This window comes from Pseudopipra pipra, chromosome 14 (assembly GCF_036250125.1).
Source record: "Pseudopipra pipra isolate bDixPip1 chromosome 14, bDixPip1.hap1, whole genome shotgun sequence".
Classification (NCBI taxonomy): domain Eukaryota; kingdom Metazoa; phylum Chordata; class Aves; order Passeriformes; family Pipridae; genus Pseudopipra; species Pseudopipra pipra.
Genome location: NC_087562.1, coordinates 1,232,159 through 1,257,011, shown reverse-complemented (window position 1 = coordinate 1,257,011; position 24,853 = coordinate 1,232,159). Strand labels below are relative to the sequence as shown.

The 24,853-nt window shown below is 44.3% G+C and overlaps 1 protein-coding gene across 3 annotated transcripts in view; it reads right to left on the bottom strand.

Moving 5' to 3' along the window:
- NUP93 (nucleoporin 93) overlaps nt 1–24,853 on the bottom strand; it is a 75,968-nt gene that overhangs the window by 25,420 nt on the left and 25,695 nt on the right. Inside the window, exons 1-4 of one of the 3 annotated variants that reach the window (XM_064670662.1) lie at nt 17,088–17,215; nt 14,046–14,327; nt 4,251–4,313; nt 2,434–2,562 (exon numbers count right to left, since the gene is read on the bottom strand). In XM_064670662.1, the coding sequence (XP_064526732.1) occupies nt 2,434–2,553 (120 nt within the window). In that variant the 5' untranslated portion in view covers nt 2,554–2,562; nt 4,251–4,313; nt 14,046–14,327; nt 17,088–17,215. Of the gene's footprint in view, nt 1–2,433; nt 2,563–4,250; nt 4,314–14,045; nt 14,328–17,087; nt 17,216–24,853 lie in introns of those variants that run through there. The other 2 variants (XM_064670663.1, XM_064670661.1) reach the window with 2 other exon arrangements.

The following is a 24,853-nucleotide window of genomic DNA, read 5'->3' as shown; positions in this document are numbered from 1 at the left end:
AGCTGGAGAAGCCCCATCAAAATACACTGTGGTGGAGCAGAAAGCATCTTGCAGTCCTTGGGATTTAAGGGACATGAAGACATGGTACAGAGGGGCCGAAGAGAAAACAAGAGCACCAGTGTCTCTTTGTTACTGCACCAGTGTGGTGCTTGACAGCAGGAGTGGAAGAGCTTGGGGCAAGCGTGGAAGAAATTAAAACTTGAAATAAAAGGACAAAAGAAACGCCTCGGCACCTAGTGGCACAAGACTCACAACAAACACCTTGAGAGCACAGGTGTTTGATACCTTGAAAACAAAACTCAGGCTTTCCTCCCTTTCCCCCCTGCCAAGAAGCACCTTTTTACCAACTCTGGCTTTCCCTGATGGGAAGAAGGCCAGGCTGGAGGACAAGGGGGAGAAAGCCCTAACGGCAAGTCCTGTGCTGGGTCCTTTGAATTGTGAGCTTTGCCCCTTAATTGGTCTGATTTCCATGAATAATGTGTTGGTATTTCACTCTGCCCAAATTAGCTTGCCCAAAGCTTGAGAATTGGCTGCAGGCAGACCGGCCCCCTGCTGCCTTTGGATCTGTGCCTTTTCAGTTGATTCTCCATCTCCAGAGGATATCAATTAAACCTCTACTATATTCTACAGGCTGTGTCTGTTTGTGTCACACACACACAAAAAACTTATTTGACTGGAACAAGGCTTTAGAAGAACAACCTGCTGTGGGGAGGTTAGATAACAGGCTTTTAACACAGTAGATGCACTTCAAAACCTCTCAGACCTTTGACTCCTTGAGGCTAAGACTGGAATATATCAAGGATTTTAAATGCTCTTGAAATGATATACTGATACTATGAGTGCTTTGAAAGGGAGAGTGGAGTATTACTGAGTGATGGTGCACATTGAGTCTTTAAACTCAGTCATGAAAAACATTAGGAGGTGGTTTTTTTCCCCTCCTCCCTTCCACCAATTTGATGCTTGGCATCTCCAGTGCCGTGGACTAGAGGCAGCATCCCTTTGACACTGAAACACCAGAAAAGGTGCTTCACCTGTTCAGAGGGGGCTATAAGCAAAGATGTTAGAAGCTATCAGTGCAGCTGCCAAGTTTTCAGACTCACAGCCCAAAATAACACGGTCTGTTCCTGGTTTTAAATTAATTCAGTCTGCATTATTTAGCATTGCTAATATTGGAAAGCTGGACAACCTTTGAGAAGTCACAGTAAAGTATGAGTAAAATACTTTCTGGGGAAGACAGCCTCTATAAAAAGATGTATGCTAACTGGGATTAACCTATATTTAAAAGAACAGTAATCAGAAAGGGACTTTCCATTAACAACTAATTATTTCCAAATCCCTATACAGGTCATACCCCATTAGCACCAAGGGCTTTTTTTTATTTTAATACACTTGCAGGTCTGTAAGTCATTGCAATGAACAAGAATTCATTTTCATGGGTGCAGAACATAGCTATAAAAAAATGTTTTCTGGCCTGAAAGCACAGCAACTTGCATTCCCCCCATTCTTTATCACCTCTGCTGTCAAGGTGAGCATTTCCATGGAGCTCTGCACAGGGGCTGTGATGTAACTTTGTGCTCCAGGGATTGCAGCTGCTGCCTGATGCTACCAGATCAGAGAGGGGAAGTTCCCACAGCTCTGCACATAACTCTGCTTTACTCCATCCATTGAACTGGAGCATTGTCCTTACGAGAACAAACTGAAAAGTTTGAAGTTGTTACAGAAGATAAGGAATGTTTTAAGATGCTAGTCAGTACCTCCTCATGTAAAACATGGGGTTAGTCTTGCCCAAAGGATTTGGTAACTACTGGATTAAATTTGAACTGATGAACACTAGAGGTCTTAGCAGCACAAAATTCTAATCCACTCTGCATGAGACAGCATGATAAAAAGGAAAGCTTTTTTTTTCGATTATTAGTTTGGTTTTGCCAAAAAAACCTGTGAGACTTCATCAGCCTCCTAAGAAAATCCAGAAATCCTGGCTAGCACACAGTGATAAGGGAAAGAGAGCACTCTAAGACCTATGTGTAAGCACAACTGCACCTGAGAAACTGCTCTCACTAGCAGTGCAAAGGTTTCCTGAGGGTGAAGCTCCCTGATGTGTTTTCTGTCCCCTGGGTATACTGACCTAATATGTGCCTGTGTGACAATTTCCAGCTTGCAAATATGTTGCTTAAAACACAGCTTCAGCAATAGGAGCTCTGTTGCCTGCACCCATCAGTCAGCAGAGACAATCACAAACGTTTGATATTTTGCTAGACAGTGCATTCTGCTAGTCACTGTCATTCTGGAATCAAACTAGAGATTTGATAGTTCTCATTTTCACCCAGCTGTAGCTGCAGAATAAAACCCAGAGGTGGTTTCAGCAGTGCTGGAGTGCCAGCTGTGTACGATGCCATGCACGGCCGTGCACAGTGTTTAGAAGGACACAGTTACCTCATTTTCCTGGGTGAAATCAAGAGCATCTTCCCCTGATGCAAGCAGAGAATGAAGAATCCTTTGTTTCACCTGTTCCCATTCAACCAGCATTGATTCTCGGTGATACTCCTCAGCCATAGCAAAAGTCTGTTGGTGAAGAAGAACAAGAGCTAAGGAACACCCAGAAACACCCACCAGCCTAGTTCTGCTATTAATAGACAAGCCCAAAAATGAAACAGAAAATAGCAGCTACATAAATCAATCAGGTCAGCCCTCAGGAGCTAATGATGTGCTGCATATTATTTTAACAGGCTTTGTGTTCAGGTACAGGGGGATTTGGAAAGTAGGTGTGTGTGTGGAATTAAGACAACTCTCACACACCTCCAGCTGGTAAAAGAGGGAAACTGTGTCTCTTCCATGGTACTGCAGTACACAAATCTGAGCAGGCTGGAAATCAATAGGCTTGCTCCTTTAACTGAACAGCACACACAATATATCCAGGTCATCACTGATCCGTGTGGCTTGTTGAGATTTAACTTCTCTTATGACAACCAGCTTTTCACCTCCCCAGAGGCTACAAAGGTCTGACTCACTGTGTTCTTAACAGAGATGTGTGTTTATTGCCCATAATTCATTTTCAGGTCTTTACCAGTGTGTTTTTCTTTTAAATGGGAAACAGGAGAAAATAAAAGTTAAAAGTATTACGGGAAAATTAACCAGTGCCAAAGAACCAGAAGGTCTCTCTCAATAGGAATGTAACTCAGGAAAGCCCATAGGAAATATCATATCCCAAGAAAAAACCATCCTTTTACCTTGAAAATGGCTGATGTACTATATTGTCTTCAGATTCAATTGGGAACACATGGAAGGAAACAACTCAATAACCCTTATTTTGGCAATAGCATTAGGATAGAGAAGATGCTTCACTACCTTTCCTGTTATTGTTGGGGTGAGACTAACAGCCTTGGGATTCTGGGACAGGAAATAAGAATGTCTCCACTAATTCTAAGTAGAAAATAAGCTATACTGTGTCTCTCACTTCTTTCTCTTTCACATAGCTCTGTGCAGCAAACGTCTTGGTTGGCTGACCAAGTTTTTAATCTCTTTGCAGTCCACTGTTAGGACATTGTCAATTAATGGGCAGTGTGTTCCCCAGAATAAATGAATTGATGAGAGGCAGTGACATTTGGCAAACATTTAATTCAGGTGCATGTATGCAACTAGAGCATAAGATTCGTGTTTCTTTGTTTTGTTATATAAATTCACTTCATACTTTTGTGGTAGGATACAGGTCTCATCCTTACCTTCACTATAATAATTTTAACAGAGTTTTAAATATGCTTCCATAATTACAGTATAATTATATGTAATCAAAATAATTTAATAATGCTTAAGTACACATTAAGAAACACAGGCTCAGTTCTAAACCTGATGCCCGAAGTGTACATGGAGGGAAACAATAAGCATTAGGCAGCATGGAATGACATTTCCAAGAAGCAGTTTTAAGACAAACAACAGGAAGTGTTTTTCCACACTGCATAATTCAATTGTGAAAATCACTGTCCCAGAACATGACAGTCACCAAAAGCATAAACAGATTCAGAAACAGGATCAGATGAATTTCACATCAGAAAACAAGTTGCAGCTCAGATCATCTTCAAAACAACTACTTGTTTGGAGGTGAAAAGACAGGAGATGAACAGGGAAAGGCTAACTCTGACTTTTTCTTACACACTAAGTACTGGTTCCTTTCAAGGGAAGAAAACTGGACTCCACAAATGTCTCCCTTTTTTGTTTTTGTTTTAAGGAAAAAATGGTGCTTTATTCCCACTTACCCTCCTCCTGGACTCTTCAATGGCTGAGAGCAATGCATTATCTTTTTCATTTTTCAGGAATCCCTGCAGAAAAGGAGAAACAGAGCTTCAGACAACAAATCAGCCTTGCACTCACATCAGATACATATTGCAGTACTCAGCTCTTTCATCCCTGAAAAGTGCTCAGAGCTCCCTCCCCAGTCCACTCTCGAGAAGTTTAAAGGTCACTTTACTTCACCAGAGGTACAGTAAGATGCCCATACAGAGCAATGTGAAAATGAAAATGCATTAATCCCCTCTTTTAATATGCATTAAATCCTAGTGACATGTCCTGCTTCTATTCTCTTTTATCTCTGTGTCCCAGCATCTGCTTCCTCTTGCTCTCCATTTGAGGGAGCTGGGATGAAAGCTGGTAGGAGTGATAAGCCAAGATAAGATTGTTGGACTTGAGTATGCTGAAAAAAATAAAAGAGGCTTTGACTTGGCAGCTTCAGGCAGAAGTGGAGCTCTTGGAGGACTGATGGGAACTGTGAAAAAGAGCCTTAAAAATAGTTGAGGAAGGATGGAAATAACTAAACAGTTGGAAAGTATACAGAAAAAGTTTACCACACAGCCTCTCTCCGTGCATACAGCTGGAGTAAGTAAAAAAGAATTGTCTTTGTAATTTTCAGCATATCAGTAAATCTCAAAGAGGTAGTGTGTTGTGAATAGACTGATTTAGATGAGCTGTTAGCTCCTTATCTCCAAGGTTACCTTCATGACCTATACTAGGAAATATAAAATAGTTTTAACTTTAAACAAGTAGCCAGGTAAACTGCAGTAACATAGAGAGGCAACACTCAGGATACATTTATCACACCTTAACTGGAATATCTTTATTTTGCATTTTCACTGTTACATCACCAATTATACAAACCAAGTTGATTTGTACTCCCACACTTCAACTTAATCAGTATTCAGATCATAAAAAAGAAAAAGCCTTTGTCTCCCTCTGAAGTAATCAACTATAAATTATCAACTCCATTAAGTGCTAATATCTTAAAAGCCTGTACACTCATTACACAGCTCTAAAACCAAAAGCTGCTAACAAACCTAGAGTGGGAACTCAATGGACCACACTTTCATAAAGAGAATACACAATTGCAGCAGTGACCAACTGAATTTGTCAGGAATCAGGAGGTTTTTGTGCCTTCCATTCTCCCCATCTTCCTGCAAAGAATCCCTGTGCTGTCACAGGGAGATTTGGGCCACTGGAAAAATATACCTATGGTAGGTCTTAGAAACAGCCTGCAGCACAAATACATACAACCACAGGTATCACAGACTACTGATCTGGGAGTGAGGAGCATTTGAAATCCCCCCAAACTGAAGAAGTCTGGCAGAAAACTGCCCCCTCAGTGTTCTGCCTGCCCTCCTGCTGCCCAGCACCAGCACAGGGAACAGAGGGCATTGCTTCCTTTCCTTCTGAAAAATGTAGAACGAGCATTTGACAGACATACATGGGACAGGCTGTGACCCCCTTCAGCCAGAAATAGGAACACGACCCCTTTCTGTACATCAGGGGGAGAACAAACTGCCAGGCTCCGAGACAGCCGTGCCAGCGCTTCCCCAGGCACAGCCCCTGGATTGCACACGGAAGGGAGCGGTCACTCCCACCCAGCCTGCTCTACCTTTCACCAGCCACCATGCCCTGCTTTATTTTTAGGCAATGCCCACAGAGAAATCACAGTCACACTCTGAAAAGGGGAATCTAAATCCAGATCCTTGCACACGTCTGGGGACCAGCTATTCCAGCAGCTGTCACTGAGACAAGGGTTGCTGCAGTCACATAACTGGGCCAAGCCCCAACCTTGGCTCTGTGCAGGAGAGGAGGGGAGGGATGGGGACATGCTTTGTAAGGCTTGTCCATGTCTGCATGGGTGGAAGGACTTTGGGAGGGCAACAAGTTTGTTGGGCTTTTTTTGGGTTTTTGGGGTTTTTTTCCTTCATTTCCCCACCTCCAACCTGAAGTGAGGAAAAGTTATCTGGAATTATGGAATTATAACAAGCAGTGCTTCTAGACCTTCAAAGCACACACCAACATAGAAGCAGAAGAGACAGCTACGTTTCTGATGGTAGGGACATGATGCTGCAGAGGACAGCATGCTAGCTGTATGCTAAAAACATTGTTAATTGTACAGGCAAACCCAGCCCCATCTCCAACACCCAGACCTGTGGCTATCTGGATGCAATGGGCAGTGGGAGCTTGCAGAGGTCCTGGATGCCTGGCTCCCTGCTCATTCTGTGAGCACTGGGCTCCTGAAAGCCCCAAGAGATGAGTCCTACCTTTATTGCCCTTGGTTTCCCCTCTGTCCTTGGAGGGATGTGTGCCCTGAGCTGAGCAGGTACCTGCCCAGAAATGTACACAGCAAAGATAACAATCAACAGAGTAATTTAAGACGTGCTTGAACTTCCCTTGATGTCAGTAAATCCAGGCTGAGTATTTTAATGAAACCACCCAGCTCCCAGAGAGTTCACTGGGTCCATTTAAGGGATTACATTACACTGAATGCCAATTAGAGGATGATAATTGTCTTTTTCAATCTCAAAAACTACTCTTTTAGCAAAAGAAAATCCTCACACATTCCAAATAATATCTGTAATGCCTCACTGAGGAGAGGCACATTTTAAAAAGGTTGCCCTGTGTCTTGTGCTAAACATTATGACTGTAGCATGACAATTGCTGCTTCAGTTAATTACAGGCTAATTGTTAAACCTCAGAAGAGGGAGTTTCAGTAACTCCTGTTACTGCTCACGAGACTGCTTCTGCTTAGTTAGGCCAAACAAGAGCTCCTGGGGGTGTCACTCCAGGCTTCGGTGGCCAGAATTTCACTCGTTAAGAAAGTGAGGGGGGTCTGGCTGCTGGATTCCCCGGGTTTATTGCATTGCCACCTAGTGGTGCTCTACACTTTGGTCACTGGACGTGGAGATTTCATGGACATGCATAAATGCACACAAGTGTACCTCTGCTGTATGAAAAAGCAGAGCTCTGGAACACGGATGGGCAGAAAGACAGAAGAGATGTGCTTTACGTTAGAGAGTTTTGGTCCTCAAAAACCCCAGGCCACAACTTTAAGGGTTCACATATCTCTTAAGAAGTCTGGGCTGGGAGCGGTGCAGGTTGTGCTCACCAGTTCCATCTGCCCTAAAAGCTTTCCACAGTCCCAGAGGCGAGGTTTGACTCTGCCACGAACGCTCGCAGGCTGTACCAAGGGTAGGGCGGTGCAGCTCAGCACGGGGAGCACACAGCAGGAGCTGCCCTCTCAGGGGAGATGCTCCTGCCTGCACAGAGAGTAATGAGACACATTGGGCATCCAGCAAGAAGAGAACAGAGATTATTGTCACAAGACAAAAGGCTATTTTGCAGCGGCAGATGACAAAGACAGGAACAGCCACCACGAGCATCGCTGAAGCCTCAAGAGGCAAAAACCTCACCTTGCAGCTCCCCGTGCACAAGCTCTGCCCTCACAGGGTTCCCAACGTAGCCTGGATTTTGCTTGAAAATTAAAATGAAGGTTTACTCACAAAGCTCACAGAGCCCTAATGTCACATCACTGTGCCCTCCTTTACTGAGTGGCTTTTGATTTTCCTCTGTTACTGTGGGACTCCCACGCATTCTTCCTGTGTTTAGTTCAGAAGGGAAGCAGCACAAGTCTTCTCCATCACCAATTCTCCGCAAAACTCGCTGCCGAATGTTTCCCACACACCATTTGTACAATATCCGACGCGATGGTGTTTGCAAAACAGGGACACAGGCATAGAAATACACTCACTCTCCCACCTTCAGGTTCCCGTTTTCAGTTAGTCCTGCCTACTCTTACATGTCTACTGACTCACAGCATCTTTCCCAAGCACGTTGCAGATCCTCTTGGATCTCTTACACCTTGAATTCCAGGCTGATCTTCTCCCATGCTCCCATTTCTGCTGAAATCCAGCCCCACTCTGCCTTGCTCAAGGATGGTTTGTAGAAGAGGCCCCAGCAGTGGAAGGGCAGATGTCTGCATACCCCCCTGGAGCCTGTGCCACCTCCCTGTTCTCATCTCCCTCCTTGCTGCACTCTTATTTCTCCTCTCAGACAACCACTGACACAGATTGATCTGACAGGAACCGACACCTGCCTTGCTCCAGCCTGAATTCCAGCAAGTAAAGTGTTCCAGTAATTCATTATCTGTATGAAAGGGCACCCACACAAAAAGGGTCCCTTTTTGACAGGAGACTGAAAGTCTCCTCCATTTACCATAGTAAATGAGGTTAGTAAACTCTCCTGGCTGAGAGAAGTCTCTTAATTACTTTCATCAGCCAGGCCATACTTTTAATACTTGATCTTGGTATTCAAGCTGTCAAGAGAAGGCGAATGTTGCCAAATAGTATACTGAGGCCTTGGACGTTGACAGCAATGGTTACTTTTTCACTGGCAGAGAAAGAAAGAAGAAAATGAAATGAGCAATCTGGGACCATTTCAAGTCAATTGCTCTTCAATTAAAATATTTCCAAGTGCTGGATTTCCTGTAGATCCAGTGAATCCAGCAGGGATGGTTAACAAAAATCACCCTTCAGTGGAGGTTTGGGCACAGTAGCTCCAGGTGAAGCACCTGAATTTATTATCTCTGCTAGCAATTTTAAGAAAAAAATTGTTAAATATAATTCTACTGCAAATGTGGACATGTCCTGAGGTGGTGCACCCTGGCACAGCCCTCCTGGAACCAGAAAATGAAGCAAAGTTACCTGGAACCCACTGCCACAATAATAGACCTCACTAGGTATTATTGCTTTTTTAATACAAATTATTGTTTGTGCTGACACAAGCATCAGTGCTTGCTGGCTGGCTTTCAATAGATTGGCCAAAGGGCCCATAAGCCATGGGGTGGCCAACTGTTGCATTCCTGAGGATGGGGACATGCCAGGGTGGCACGGGTAGTGTTTTTCTCCATTCACTCTTCCTTTGCATACATGACACCGGTGCCTCTTGGAAGCTTCCACAGGTCTCCTCAGGATTTGTTTTGCAGAAAGCATCAGTTTTTGCTAAAGCCACGCAGATAAGCAGCTTCCCTACAGACCTTGGCCAGTGCAATGCTGTGTCCTCCAAAGCATCAAGGCAGCTGCCCAAAGATCAGCTACCAAGCACAACCAGCCAAGGACATTTGTGAAATTGGCTTTCTCCTTGGAGAACTTCAGATGGCAAAACTGCTACGGGGCCAAAGCAGACTGAGGGCCCGAGTGCAGAAATCCCCAGAGAAGAAGAGACCCCAAGGAAGGGTTCAGTCAGGTTCAGTCAGCATCACTTCAAGCTGCCTGAGAGACAAGGGTGGAATGACTGTACATAGACACAGAGGTGAGTTGGAAAGAACGCTCTGACGAGGCTCATCCCGTAGCTGTGCACATTGTTCAGTTTAAGGATTTAGCAATACAAAATTTCCCCAGCCTAAGACAGCTGCACTTGTCAAACTACAACATGCATTTCTCAGCTTCCTTACCATCACGTTTAGAGTGGGAAATCCTGAAGCATTTTTAATTCACTGTTGACTGAACAGGAGAAGAAGCAGGGAAAAAAGCAGAAGGGTTTGCAGTTCGCTAAGACCCAAGAGCCAGTTGTTGCATCAGAGACTTTCAAAGCGACATCCATGTTGGAGCTGAAGAAGTAAAAACATGCAGGTGAACAAAAAATCCTGCTAATACAGCCAAACACTGGGCTTGGGGCAGATATGCTGCCCTGCTACCTCCCTTGAACCACATTCCCCCAAGCACCATGACTGTGCTCCACGCTTGTAGCCAACACTCGTGTTCAACTGGTTTGAGAGCCAAGTTAGGAGAGTTCTTCCCCACCCTGCAAGCAGATAGCACTTGATTGGCAGCAAGTCATTAAAATATATAAAGCACGACCTCCTCTCTGCTCCATTGCATGACTAGCAACAATTTTAAAGGTTACTTCAGGGGTTTTTTAAGTGGCTTTCTGCTCTAGCAAAATCAAATTTTGCAGAGCTGCAATGCTGTCTCCTTTCCTGCTGGAGAACCAGCAACCTGGCCCTGGCCCCAGCAGCAGCAGGAATGGATGCATTCCGTGGTGCAGCCCGGTGGGCAGCACACGTGGTGCAGAACAGAAAGGGGCACCTCCGTTTGCCCACGAGCCTCTTCCACGGGCTCCGTGCGCTGCGGAAGATGCACAGCAGCACCCTTTGCCAGAGACAACTCCTGGGGTGGGAACGGGGCTTCCCTGCCCCACCAGCAGCATGCTGTTGATGTAGTGCCCAGGTTTGAACACAGCCTTTAATCCGTGTCGCAGAGTGAGCTTTAGGCAAATATTTACAAAGTGGTCTCTGCCACAGGCTAGCGCCGGCAATTCAAAAATCTAGTACATTTTTTCGTATTATTTTACTGTTTTAGACTGTTTGATCTGTGAGACTCATGCAGTTTTCACAGTAATCTTCAGACCGTATCCAGGAACATTGGATTTTACTGTGTTGGATAAATATCATTATTCCTTCTAGCCGTGACAGGAAAAACTCAAACTGCCGAAAGAAGCACTCCTCGGGAAATCACAGCTCAGCTCTAACAGAAGCAGGGGCAGATGGTGCACGCTCTTTGACTCTTGCTGGGCCTGTTTGGATCTGGCAAGTGAACACTGGAAGTGCGTTCCTTAGACATACAGGCTCGGAGGGAAGAAATACAAATACCTCTCGGCTCCCTCGTCAGCCAGGACAGCATCCATCAAGTGCAGAAGGCTAATCCCAAACCATCAGTTAATATCAAACCATCCCCAGCACTGAGAGGCACCACCACCTCCCACACCCAACCGCAGTCCTCCCAGACACATCTGCAGCACGAGGCCATCCAGGAGAGCGCAAGGTGTCTGTAGTGAACAGAAGCACTTACCATGAAACACACGGGGAGCACAGCTTTGTCACACTGGAAAGGTCTAGAAAAATACCACTGCTTGGATTTCCTGTTGGAATATTGTGCCTCAGCAGCCCCAAAAATGGAACTCTCTCCTATGTGGCACTGCTTGTTGTGCATATAAATGGAGATCATTGCTGTGGGCACGAAACACGACTCCGCTCAGCTCTAGTTTCTTCTAATTCAACATAGGATGCTCAGCAAGTTCAGGTTGTCATGCACTATGAGATTTGAATATTTCACTTAAAATTGTACTTACAAGTAGCTTAACTCCTAACATAACATGGAAATTCACTGCAGTGTTCCTATGTATTTTAAGATTTTACAAAATATGTCAGATTGGCAAGATCTAAAAAATCCGAGCGGAATGATTAAAATGAGTGAAGTAGGACGCTGTTCTGAAAAACACCACAGTATATCAACCATCACAATATGTATAATTTATATATTGCTTACACAGTGTACCTAATTATTAAAATATTAGTAATTATCCATACTATTTGTTGTGTCTTTCCCCTCCATCAGAGTGAAATGAAAATAACTTCAATTACACAGACCAGTCTCTCATTCTCAGGCTCTACAAATCGTTGCCATGTCATGTCAGGCTGCACAGTGCATGGGAATGCTGTTAGAAGAGGGTTTAGTAGGCTTTTTTCAGAGGCACAAACACTTAAATGGCATAAAACTAAGATAATACCTTTTTTAATCTAAAATTTTACAGCAAAGTTGCTCAGAATGAGATTCTCTTTCACATACAACTATCAGCCTCCACTGCACAGATCATTTTTGACAGCAATTGTTAATTCAACACAAAAGTAGTGTAAGCAACAGCGCAGCTTCTCTAGTGATCCTCTCTTTCTCCCCAGGCATGTTCTCATTTTCTTTCTCTCTACAATACAACTGGGAGCGGTTCAACAAGAATCCCAGGTCCTACCAAGCTAAAAAGCACTATGGAGATATGCGCAAAATACAAAGTCTTGAACAGCCCTAACCTGCTTAGAGGTCATGCAAAGAACAGAAGGAAGAACAATGAAAAAATATATCTGAACCAGAAAGAGAAGGTGGACAGACTCTTGCCTGCCAACTATGGCAGTAGGAAACGTTCCTCAAGAGCTACCAAAAGGAGCTCGTCCAGCGGGCTGACACTGGTACATCCCACCTGAAAGCATCTCAGACAGAGTCTGGGTTTGTCTCAATGAAGTGTCACAAAGACAACTGAACCCAGTGCTACCTCATTTGGAATGCACCTTCTCAAGTGAGGGAAGCTCTCCACACACATCGGGCCAGCAGGACCCACAGGAAGCCCATCTCCTTTGGCACCAGCATTTCACCATCAGCACAGAGCGAACGGACCACACAGTCTGAGATCAGAGCTCATTCATCACAGTTCCAAATACGTGGCTACCTGTTTGCCTCAACATTTTTTAAATGCAGGGGGATGCCCTTAGCGTGGAGCTTTGCTCAGTGCTCTGACGAGCGGCTACAGTCTCTGAGCTATACACATCCTCTCAACAGCATCGTGATTAAAAAATACAACCCTACAGAAATCACAAACACATCAGGAGATCCACAATCAAAGCAAAACTCAGGGCTTTGCCTCTTTTTCTGAATTTATTTAAAGCAAATGAAGTTATGAGGTAATTCCAATGGGTTTGAGATCCACGATGCAACCCTACATTAAAAATATTTATGGCATGTAAACAAAGATAATTTCTGATCATCTACTGAAAGAAGCTCTTATATCCGCCTCTCTGGTATCGTGCTTTTTAAGGAAATACTGTGAAAAAACCCCACAGAGTTAAATGACTCAGTATCTTTATCTTCATCGTACAGTCATAACCGAGGCTGTAATGTAATACCTCTTGCTGAAAACATCCTCGCATCAGGCAGGACGCCCTCAAATCAAGCCATCCAAACTAATTTCACTGATGACGCCATTTTCTTGCTCCTTTCGCTGCCATTTTAGCACCGTGGTTCCTCCACAGCTCCTCGAGAAGTGGCTGCGCGCTCTCCCCTTCTGAGAGGGAACCACGCTCAAAAACCACAGTGACAAACAAAACCTGCACGTTGCATCTGTGCCTGTGTCACGTCCTCGCCTGGCAGGGCAGGGCCGGGGCAGAGTTGCCATTGCAGACCACACCTCAATCCCACTGCAGCCAGAGCTGGCCAGGAGTCTCCTGAGATGGTGTGAGCTGAGAGACCAGCCCCTGGAAATCCACCAGCACCACACGACAAACTGATAAAACTGAGGAAAGACGAGTGTCCAGCCCTGTTACAGGAGGATAGTCTTCCCCCCGAACCCCACAGAAAACACTAGCTAATAAGGGAGTAGTTTGAAAAGAAAAGCAAAAGGCATAAAGGAGGCACTGACAAGCTTGCAGTGTCTGCTGCTGGACTAATTGTACATTAGCATCGACATATAGGCAGCCACAATAACCCAAACAACCTGGCAGCAGAAAATTCATTTCTCAGGATCGTATTCGAAAGCCAAACTGCCACCTCTATCAGTCCACGAAGTATTTCCCATCCCAAAATTACAAATTTCTGATGGATCACCAGCAAGAGGGGCAAATTATTAAACAAACCTGCGACTCATTAACACCCAGCCCCTCCTCTAAACCACTTCTGAGAATTTTAGTGCAGTCCTTTGGTCTCCCCCACCCCTGGTAAGTGCTTTATCCCTCTGCCTGTCTGACTGGGAGCACGTAACCTTGCTGCTTGTGGGAAACAGGGATGCTCTAAGGATTGTTTGGGAACCAAAACATGAGTGACAGTTGCACATCTCTTCCTTCACAATTTCAGATGCGCAGAAACAGTTAAATGTCTTTGAGTTATTCTGAAACTGTATGTAAAAAAATACTAACAAAAAAAATTGGTTTTCTTTACCTCCTCTGGATGCAGGCAGCGAGCCTGGCAGTGCTGAGCCTGGCAGCGCTGAGCCTGACACTCTCCCTGTTCTCAGGCTGACTCAAGCAGAAGGATTTCGGCTGCCGTGCCCCCATCCCAGAGCTGAAAGCCTGTGTACTGCCTTCCTGAACGTTCCTCAGGAGCACAGTTATCCTTCTGCTTCGGTGAAAAGAAAAGCCAAGCGACATCTTCCAGCCTCCATCTGCGCCTCAGCCAGAGCGAGGCACGCAGAGAACACTCGCTGCCTCCGAGGGACAACGCCTGGTTCAGAGACATCAAACCCCTGTCAGCACCGGGACTGCGACACCCAGTCACACCAGGATGCAAATCCTAAACCCGGCACAGGTGGCTCTCCCCAGCGCTGCACCTCCACAAAGGGGTTTCCCCGTAACATTTCTGTTGCATTTTGAAGTCTCCTTGGAAAAAAACCACACAGGGAAAGAAAACCTTTCCCAAGTTAAATTTACTTTATTTCGCTGATGGCGACTAATGATACAAAGAAAGGGCCAAGATTACATGCATTGTAATGTAAAGAATTTTTTTTTTTTTTAAATACACACTGGCACGTCAAGAAAATGTGCAAATTCCAAGTTCAGACCTCCTAAATAACATGAGATGATTTGGCAAAATCATCCACCCGGGGTTAAAAAAATAAGCCCACATTAGCTAGCCCATTCTTTTCCAGTATTTGTAAATAAATCATAGCTACACTTTGTTCACCTAACAGCTATTTTCAACATGGCAGCGTGTCCCTTGGAATAAAGATAAATATTTTACTGACAGTGAAAGCAAGCAATTTGGAGTTCATACATGTCATGATTTCTTTAAATCCTCAATTTAAACATGCCGTGGTCTTTAGAAATGGTGTTTCCTTTCTCCATTACTGATACATTTCACAAAGTTAATTATTTAAATTACCTATGAATTATTAATTACAGATCATTAAACTAAGAAACAGAAGTCTGGAATATGCCTGTAATAATTACAGAATGTATACTTAAAAATGTTAGACATTATAAAGCTCAGAGAGAAAGGCATGTATTAAAATTCTCAGCTGCAATAAATTATATGTTATCATAAATACTTTACCCCTTTCTCAGCTTATTTCTCTCTTATTGTGCAATAAACCTAAGGTTTAAACTTTCCAGACTTGGGGCATGAGACCGGTGTGCTGAGGATACACCAGAGACAATGGGTTTCCATTTTTCTCCCCCGGCTCTACTCCACCCTGGCTAAGGAACTGTCTAGCAGTGCATGCCTTTATTTGTGCTTTGCATTAACAAGGCACACCAGCCTTCGGACTTCAATGTAAATGAAATGTCAAGTCCAGATGCTGCCAACAGATATCAGGGCAAACCCTGCCATAAGAGACCTACAGCTAATTATTCATTGCGGTGCCTCAGTCATTTTCCCATACATTAATTTATGGAGCTTAGTTGAACTCTGTCTCCCACCCACTTCAGACAAAGGAAAATAATTTGCCACACTGTACCAACTGCAAGGATAACCGAGCTGTCTCCCACACAGGGTCAGTGGGGATGGGGTGGCTTCCTCCATCTTTTTACACATGCAAACCACACATTTCATTGTCCTTTACGTGATTTCTTGCTGAGCTGCTTTTGTGGCAAGACCCCCTCCCTTTGCACAGGTAATCTGGTTGAAGAGAGACAACTTTTTGGCCGTGCTATGCCCCTGTTCTGTGTCTCCCCTTCTGAGCATTTCTCAGTTGACAATAGGAAGTGCAGAACATGGCAATCGGGCACCTTAATACCTGGGGAGGGAGCCCCAGAGGAGGCAAATCACCCTCTGCTGCAAGAACCCCGGTGCCATCCCGGCACAGCACGGTTTATTGAACTGCTTTTTGCCATGCAGAAAAATAGAATTGAAAGGAAAGGAGAAAAAGCAGCTCACCCTCTCTACTTTTGTCCCAATACCAAAGGCAGGCAGAACTGCCAGTTTGCATGCAGCCTCTGAGTCCTCAGATCTGAGAGTATTGAATCAGCTGCCACCCACCCAGCTAGTCACGGCCACCACATTTAGATAAATGTTAATTCCCCGACTGCTTCCCTTGACTATGATTTTACTGGCTTAACCCCTTTCATAATGTATCCTATTCACTTCAAAGAGAGGTGGGATCTAGGCTGCAAACTCCAGTTGACTAAGCAAATATACTTCACCACCTCAGTCAAGAAACTAACAAAAAAAGCAAATCTCTGTCTTCATTTACTTTGTAAGAGTAAAAACATTTTCCTATTTTCATCCCATATTTGAAATCCTTACTTCAAAATAAAATTAAAGAAAGTTTAGTGTGTCTTCTAAATAAATCATAACTGCATCTGTAAGAACAGGGGAAACAGAGTGGACCAGTATCTTTGCAAGACAATGAAAATCAAGAGGTAAAAAACCCCATATAATCAAGTAGCATCTTTATTTTTTGTTTAAAATACTTCCATAGACTTTTCATAGCCTAGGGAAGAAAAAACAGGCATAAAGGCATTCAGAAAGTTATGCTACTGTATTTCTGCTTAAATGAAAAGCAAAGTCAGCAATGTCAAGAGGGTCTTTAAAAAGGCAACACAAATGAAACCCAAAGCAGACGCTGGACTGCCCCACCCAACAGCTGCTCGAGCAAAGAACGTTGGAAGGTAAAGGCACAGACCTCCAGGTTTCTTTTCTGAGAGCAAAGGACCATTTCTCCAAAACTACCCACCTGTTCTCTTTTATTACTCACCTACAAATTTAAACAACCTGCAGCAACAGCACAAAGAAAAACCGCCATAGAAGACACCTGAAGGAAAACTCTCTCTTATCAAAGCAAGCTTTTTACCTTCATTTTATATATTTTAAAAGACAGACATTCCTACCTGTAGATCTCAGTACTGAGGAGTTACAAACCTGTTAATGCTGGCTGTAACTGCCACACTTCAGCTGCCTGGTATTAAGGCTTACACAGCTGTATCTCTATTAATGTTCAAGTTTTCTCATCTTAAAAAAAAAAAAAAAAAAAAAAAAAAATCAAACCTGCAAGTCCTGAAATGGCTGAGACAGTCAAGAGTCCAGCAAGACAATAAGAAAGCAGCTGCTTTCCACGGCTGAACACCACTGCCTGCAAAGCATCTATATATTTTTTTCCAGTGGTGCTTTATTCAAATTCTAGGGAAAGCATCAGTCTGAAACCAGTAACTGATGGGAGTAACAGTTTATAGGTTACAGAAGGATATTTTATTGTTAACGGACTGTACCATGTAGGAATTAGGAGGGGGTGAGGCGGCAGGAAGGCAAGAGGAGAGAGATGCTACTATTTTTTTTCCCCGAGCCACTGCAATTACTCTGATGTGAATTTTTGATGACTTCCGACATATTGCATGGTTAATAATCGTTTCAGCTGTCATGTTTGGTTAATGTGGAAAATGCATTTGCTGCATTGTGATGCAGCACTCCAGCCACAGATTGTAACACCAGTTGTGAAGCTATTCCCTTAACTGAGCTGCATGAATTTGCACATACCATGAGGCTGAAATAAATGGTAGTTTGATTTTTATACAGCAACAGAAAGCTCCTGCCATTTTAGACCTGCAGAGCTGTTGGTACAACTTGTACAGGCATATAATTTTACTGCATATTAATTGGTGTTGATGTTCTTTAAAGGGGAGCTTTGATTCTCTATTGTTTTGCTGGGTTTGGCTGTTTAGCAGTTAAAAGACTGAGATCCTATTTACATTAAACATCACTCTTTCTTGTAGCTTTGAACAGGTTATTTAACTGTAAGCCTATATCCATCAATGAAACTGTCAGCACTACAGAAATGCAGCCCTGTTATTCATACAGGCTCAACCTACTTCCTCCATGCCATACTTAAGAATGTGTGTATACATAACCTTGTCTTACAAATATTGCACAAGAGGGGTGAAAATAAAATGACTGCACATGAGGGGTGAAAATATGCTGCTCACATTCAAATAACGAGGATTTGTAAAATACCACTTCTTCACCTACACTTCAAACATCAAACAAAAAAGTATAAGGTTACATAAATACTAGCCTGTGCCTTTCAGTGTCACCAATAGAAAAACAATGCTGCAAGCAATCGTGCAATTACAAGAGGAGATGTAAAACAGCAGAGATGAAACCATGCTAAGAGCCAGTCACCCGATGATTAAAGTCAGGCCAGTGTATTCCAGCAGTCAGGTGATGGTGCCATCATTACAGTGCAGAAAGCCACGGAAAAATCGAGAAACAGACCACCCCCATCTTAAAGAAAAAAAATTAGAAGCACCAAAGGAATAAGGAATGCATTTTCTAATATGCAGAGTGTAAAACCACGGAGAAGCATTCCACAAAACGTGTGTCTAACACTATTGGGAAGTTACTGCCACAAGTCCCAAGTGCACATTTAACCCATGGAGCCAACCCAGCTCCCATCTGCAAACTGCTGGTGACACTCCCAAATTCAGTTCTTCTTAAATTCCAGAACAACAGCCCTGCTGCAACAGTACTGCATTTCACAGTTCAGTAACTCTGCTCACAAAATGCACGTCTCATATTTGCAAACACAGACACACAAAAAAATCCAGACTTGGGATGTCTATGTATAATTTAATGAAGGACAAAAAGCTATCAGGAGAGTGTTTTACTGTGCTTGAACACTGAGGTATCTGCAGAATCACCACCAATATCACCAATTTATTATTTCCATTTCTGTTTTAATTAAAACAACACTGCAGGGGTATCTCTTGGACATGAAGTATCAGTAAATATGGTGCAGGGTACTTTATATAGAGAAAAAAAATGAGTCTTTGAATTAACATTGTACTCAGTTTGGGAGCAATTTCCATTAACAGGGTTAAGTCTGTAGAAGGTGCTCTGTGGCTCAGTCTCACCTACTTCAAAGGCATCACTGTACACCTTGCACAAGTCAAAGTTTCACAAGTGGCAGAGCTATTTCTTAAATAAAATGTATTTTGGCTTTGAAACTAGCAAACTTGATCCTAGGGATGGTTTTCCTCAAACCACTGCAAGGAGCAAACCCTCCCTGCTTGTGACCACATGAACACGGTACCGAATATCTGAATCCTCCTACCAGGCACCTCAGGAGTGGATAAGACAGGTCCAAATGCCATGTTCTTAGTGGCAAACTGCAGTCAGTTGCATTGCAGGGAAAACCACTGATCGAGACCAGCTACACCCTACAGTGCAGGCCAAGCCCCTTCTGGGAGAGGAAGGGTAATGCATTTGCAGGGATAATTTAACTCTGGCATTCCTCCTGCATTTCCGAGCATCCACGCCTGGCACCGTCCCTGCTGCCGCGCTCACCTCGGTCACCTGCCGCTCACCTCACACACACTGCTCTGCTTTTGGATGCCTTCTCCCCCTGCTTACCTCTACTTTGCATAACCCACTAGTGGTGCAGAGCCAGGAGCACAGAGGACACACAGAGCTTTTGCTTTCTAGCCAAACCCTGAAACAGGTAAAGGTACCTGGAGAGACAGTCGGCTCTTTAGGACGGGCTGCAGCCTCGCCAGGGATTTCAGGAGCACAACCATCCATCTGGAGCTGCTAGCCACAACTTTATAGATGATGCTTTTATCAACAGACATTCTCTATTATTTTCTGGCCATGTAATGTTACTGCAGAAGCTACTCTCAACTGCAGAACTACGCATTATGGACCAGCACAATTAGATATATATACTTTGTTTTACATATTGCATTGCCAGGGAAAGCCTTCCCAGTGTGGCTCAGCACAGCACTGCCTCCCCTTACCTACGGATTTCTTAAAGCAACAGCTTTGAGGGATATGAGCAGAAACTCCTCACCCCAAATGGCTGTTAGTGTAAACAGCCCCGAGTGGTAACCCAGCTAAGATGTCGGAACTGCTATCTGTTCTTCACTGGCAATCAATTTAGTGGAGCGTTCAGTCAGCTCACGCATCAATCACTTCTGCACTCTGATGTGACTCTGGGAGGAGAAGGGGGAAAACTACTGTTCAGGGTTGCTGGGCCACAGCTCAGGAAAACCATAGAAGTCTTCCTTTACAGTAGAAAGCATCATATCTCTAAGAGAATGATGAAGCAAAGAGAATGCAGAAGCTGTTGGAATAAGAATATCCTTCTCTGTGTCAGGATCATTCCCTCACTCCATCTCTGCGTGTCCACAAGGATCTCCTACCTTGTCAGGTACAGCTGCATCTCTGGAGTGAATGAGATTCCTTCTACCATGACAGCAAAAATCAAGAGATGCAAACACCCCTACCTTAAAAAAACCCCAAAACCCCAACCCCTGAAACGTGCTAGTAGTCTGCCATCACTGCTATCTTTTCAGTCTTGCACTGGACAGGGTTAAGGGGGAGATTAGGAACAGCATCCCTAGCTAGCTCTGCTCCTGTATTAGCTCCTTTTTGAAGTCCTACAGCTTCAATGCCTGCCATTAGCCAGCAAAACTGAGGGGCATCACTGGCAGCGAGTTATAAGTGATAGGTAGTGCTCCTTCCCAAAAATCTTTTCTTCTCTGCTTAACCCAGCACTGTAGCAGCAGCAGCAAATACTGCACTGTCATACTGGGTCTGGAGAGTGCCTGAAAGCATTCGCTGCCGCCCTCTCTGCAAGGCTGGCAGGGTGATTATCCAGCATTAATGACAGGCAGGGCCTCTCTCCAGAAACAGGGCTGTCACACCCAGCATGCTGCCTCTGCCTTCAGCTCTGCACACTCATCCTCCCCCTTCAGAGGGATGCAGAAAGAAGAGCCAGAGAGTTCAGGAGTTTGTGCCAAGCAGATTGTGATGAAGAGAAGAGGAAGAAAATCCAGGCTAGCACTTTCACATCAATACAGTTACATTCCCACACAAACAGTGAAGAGCAAAAAGTCAGGTGGGTTGAGTGTATTTTGATGCTACTGGCCTACCTAGCATAAAATTTGGGCTTTGTGGCAAAGGGCTAACTTTCATGGATTAAGAGAATAGGAGCCATTCAGAACCAAAGCAAAAACTAAAGGTGGGAAGTGACCACCTCCAGTAACACCTGTACCATCATCACAGACAGCCATCCTCTTGCAGAGAAAAAATCACCAACACAGCCAGACTGAGAATTGCTGGCTAATTACGGAGCTCAAAGGAGACCTGAGTTTCAACACAGCTTTCTGGAACTAAATTTGCACCAAACAAGAGGCAGGATGTAAAGACAGTGAGTGGGAAACAGCCCTGAGAGCACTGATCAAGGAGCAGTGCTTTGTGTGACCAGGCAGATGCAGGGCAAAGAGAAACACAAATCCTGTAAAACTACAAGAGTGATGGTCCCAGGCAGGGGAGAGGTGGGGGAAGCCCAGCCAAGCAGAGAGGATTAGCACCAACACTGGCAGTGCTGTTCCTGCCATCCACACCCCAATTAGCGGTATCATTTGTCAGGATGAATGGGGAACTCGCACTCAATTCGGCAATTTGACAGAGTGTCACTGAACTACCTCCCGTCCATATTTATCCAAGAGGCAAGTGCAGGAACCAGTTTTAATTAGAGCCTGTTTAACAAAGAACCAAGGGTATTACCCATGCTCTCACCATCAAGCGATAATTGAGATGTAATCGTTTAAACAAAGCGCAACAAGTGTCCATTTACCCAAAGCCATTGTTAAATATCCACTAGGAGATTATTTTCAAAATTATAATGTGCCATGAATATGCAAACCACTTTCCATCTTTAGCATTGAAAAGAATAATCACCTTAAAAAAAACCCACACCACCAAAAACCACAACTGGAAGCCAAACAGCTATTTTGCAGCAGAATTTGAGGAGTGTTTTAAATATGCCAATGCTACTTTAAAAGGAGGGGGGGAAAGAAGTGATGGCTCTGCTTTGGGGCCATTAAGCTCTGTCTGGAAAGCCCTCTTTTGTACAGCATTAGCGGGCTGTAAGTCTGTAATTATGCAGAGAATGTGTTAATTTTTAATTCAGATTGCTAACCCCTTTTTTTATGTACAAACCCTGCACGTCAATCCCTCCTGCAGATGACTGTAAGCACCGACACGACCAAATTCAACCCTTGGTGGTAAAAGCACGCTCTCCCTGGGAGGTTTGGCACTGCACGTTGGAAAGCAACTCAACTCTGTAGTAAAATAGCTCTTTTACCAAACTGTCAGTGGCAAGCAAATCCTCTCGACCCACAGCCTATTGAACCAGAACCGTATGGCCACTGATATTCACACCCTCATTCTGGCATTCTTCTGTCTAGCTACTGCATTTCTTCACACAGCTTCACAGGGAGCAGAATTCCCACGTCCCTCCCGTTCCCAAACACAGGAAAGCAGGGGATGGGGAAGTTAACCTCCCACTGCCTGGAGCCCTACACCAAGTTAATAGCTGTCAAACACTAAGCCCATCTTTCATCTCGTCTGACTCCTCCACGGAGGAGCCTGACTTAAGAGTGTGCTTTGACACAGTCCAGCAATGAATTATTAACTCCGTTGGAAGCTGCAAAGCATCAACCAGGAGCAATCCTGAGCCCTCTGCGATGATTAACCAGAGTGCAATTATCAGTGCTCCTGCTGCTCACAAAGTGCCTCCAAACTCCCCAGCACACACAGGCCAAAAGGCACCACACAGGAATGCACATCCACATGTATGAAAGCAGAAACAATGCTGTGCTTTTACCTTTGTTGCTTCAGGGTTATGTTATCAGCTGTGAATGGTCTGAGAAAAGAAAGCTCTGCCTTGCCCCCTTTATTACAGCAATTATACACGGACTTGTGTCACTGAAAGAAGAGTGACACACGCAGAATCAAGCCCATATTCTCAATTTCCACAGCAATTCAATCCATGCAATCATGGAAACTTGCCTGCCGATTCAGAACCATCCTTTCCCACCTTACATCACGCAGCAGATGTTTCCAGCCCAGGGTGTGACTGCACACATATCCAGAAGCAGCTATGGCTCCCAGCCTGCTCACCAACAGTGCACAGATGAAGACAGGCTCATTCACCCCTTACGACCATGAGTGCTGCCCCAAAGGGTGTCCCTCTGAAAGGCATGGGGACCATCCTGTAAGTTGGATGTAATCCGTGGGCCTCCAGCAGCACCCCAACATTTAGGAAGAACAATTTGCTCAGCTCTCTGCCAAAGGAATCCAGACAGCTCCCTCATTAAACCACAAGGTGCCAAGAGGCAACAAACACTAGCAATGGGCCTAAGAAGACGTGCTGAATCCCAAGATGCACAGGGATGTCTGCTTGGAATGGGATGCCAGGCAGTTCTGAAATCAGCAGTGAAAAGGCAGGGTGAAGACAGCATTTTAGGTTTTCCTCAGCAGAGAAGCTAAACTGGTGCTTTTCCTTTAATTACAGCTGCCAGCTCTGAAGAAAGTGGCACTAGAACTGCTGGCCAGCATGGGAAACGAACACCCACGAGCACACTGGTTAAAACGAACCACAGCAGTGCATGGCTGCCTTGTCGAACCATCCTTGTATTTCTCATAGTGAAAGTACAACTGAAATCAGTATTGGCATCTTGGCGTGCTTAATTAGAAGTCAGGTCTACTCTATTCAGGTCTTTCTACTGTGCTCATTACAGTAATATCCAAGTGCCTTCCAGTCCTGCATTAAGTGACATGACTAACATCTGTCACACATGGTTTGTTCTCTTCTCCCTTTCCTGGAGGACTGGAAACACAATGTTCAAGGGGATCACAGAACAGCCAGCAACTGGGAAAGGAAATTCCTCCAGCCCTGGCTCCCACAGAGCATGTGCTGGCCATGTCTGCTTGGTTAATTGTTTAATATCATCGTCAGCAGCACAATGATTAAGAAGCTGTACGTATTAAGAGCACCAGGTCTCCTCCCAGCAACATTTCCATGCGGGAGTGACAGGATTGGAAGACAAACAAAAATCTGTCCTTTGTGTACCAAATTAAGTCATTTGGAGTTTTATCACTTCATTTCTTTGCCTGAACCTCCTTGCCTTGTCATCTTACATTAGACAATACTGCAGATACAACTTCCAGCAGAGGAAATGCAAGTGTCCATCTGTTGAGTTTGACTAAAAAGGACAACAAAGGTATAAACAGCTTATCCCGACCTTAAGTCCCTTCCAAAATGCACCACATCTTAAAGCTACAGAGGTTTCACCTGGATTTCAAACGGAGAAGACTGAAGTCAGTAATTATTTCTTATGTACTCTTTTGCCTTTCACCTTTCCCAATGATCCTCCCTCTGTGTATCTTTATCTTTTTGATTTTGAAAAGTACTTATGTCACCCTTGCTTCCAAGTTATTACCCGGTAATTCTTTGCAAAGACAGTGATGAGGACTGAGACAGCTAGAGAACGGGAAGAGCTAGGAGGAAAAGAACTGGGAGGGATCAAATCTGAGAGCCCAGCCAAGATGATGAAGGACTGGCACTGCTACATGTCTTAAAGTCAGCTAGCTGTGGTTAGGCAGATGTTTCCAGTAAAAGTAAACGCCTGGAGAAAAGTCAAACTCAAGAACATAAACTTGGTGGAGGATTGGGAAACAATGGGCTGCAGGGGATGAGACCCTGGCCACCACCTTCTCCCAGTTTGTCCAACTAAAGCTCCACAACTACAGGTAAGAGAAGCCCACTGAAACTGAGGCACAAACTGTTAGATTAGGAAAAAAGCAAGGACTCATTGCAGGCAAGCGAGGGGAATACATGGAGCTTTCATTTAATGCAATGTGCATAGCCATACAAAATGGGGATTAGTCTTTCACAAAAAAAGAACAACCTTTTCAAGTGTACAGATAAAGAGACTCTCAGGAATGGACAGAGGCTGACTCAGAAAACTATT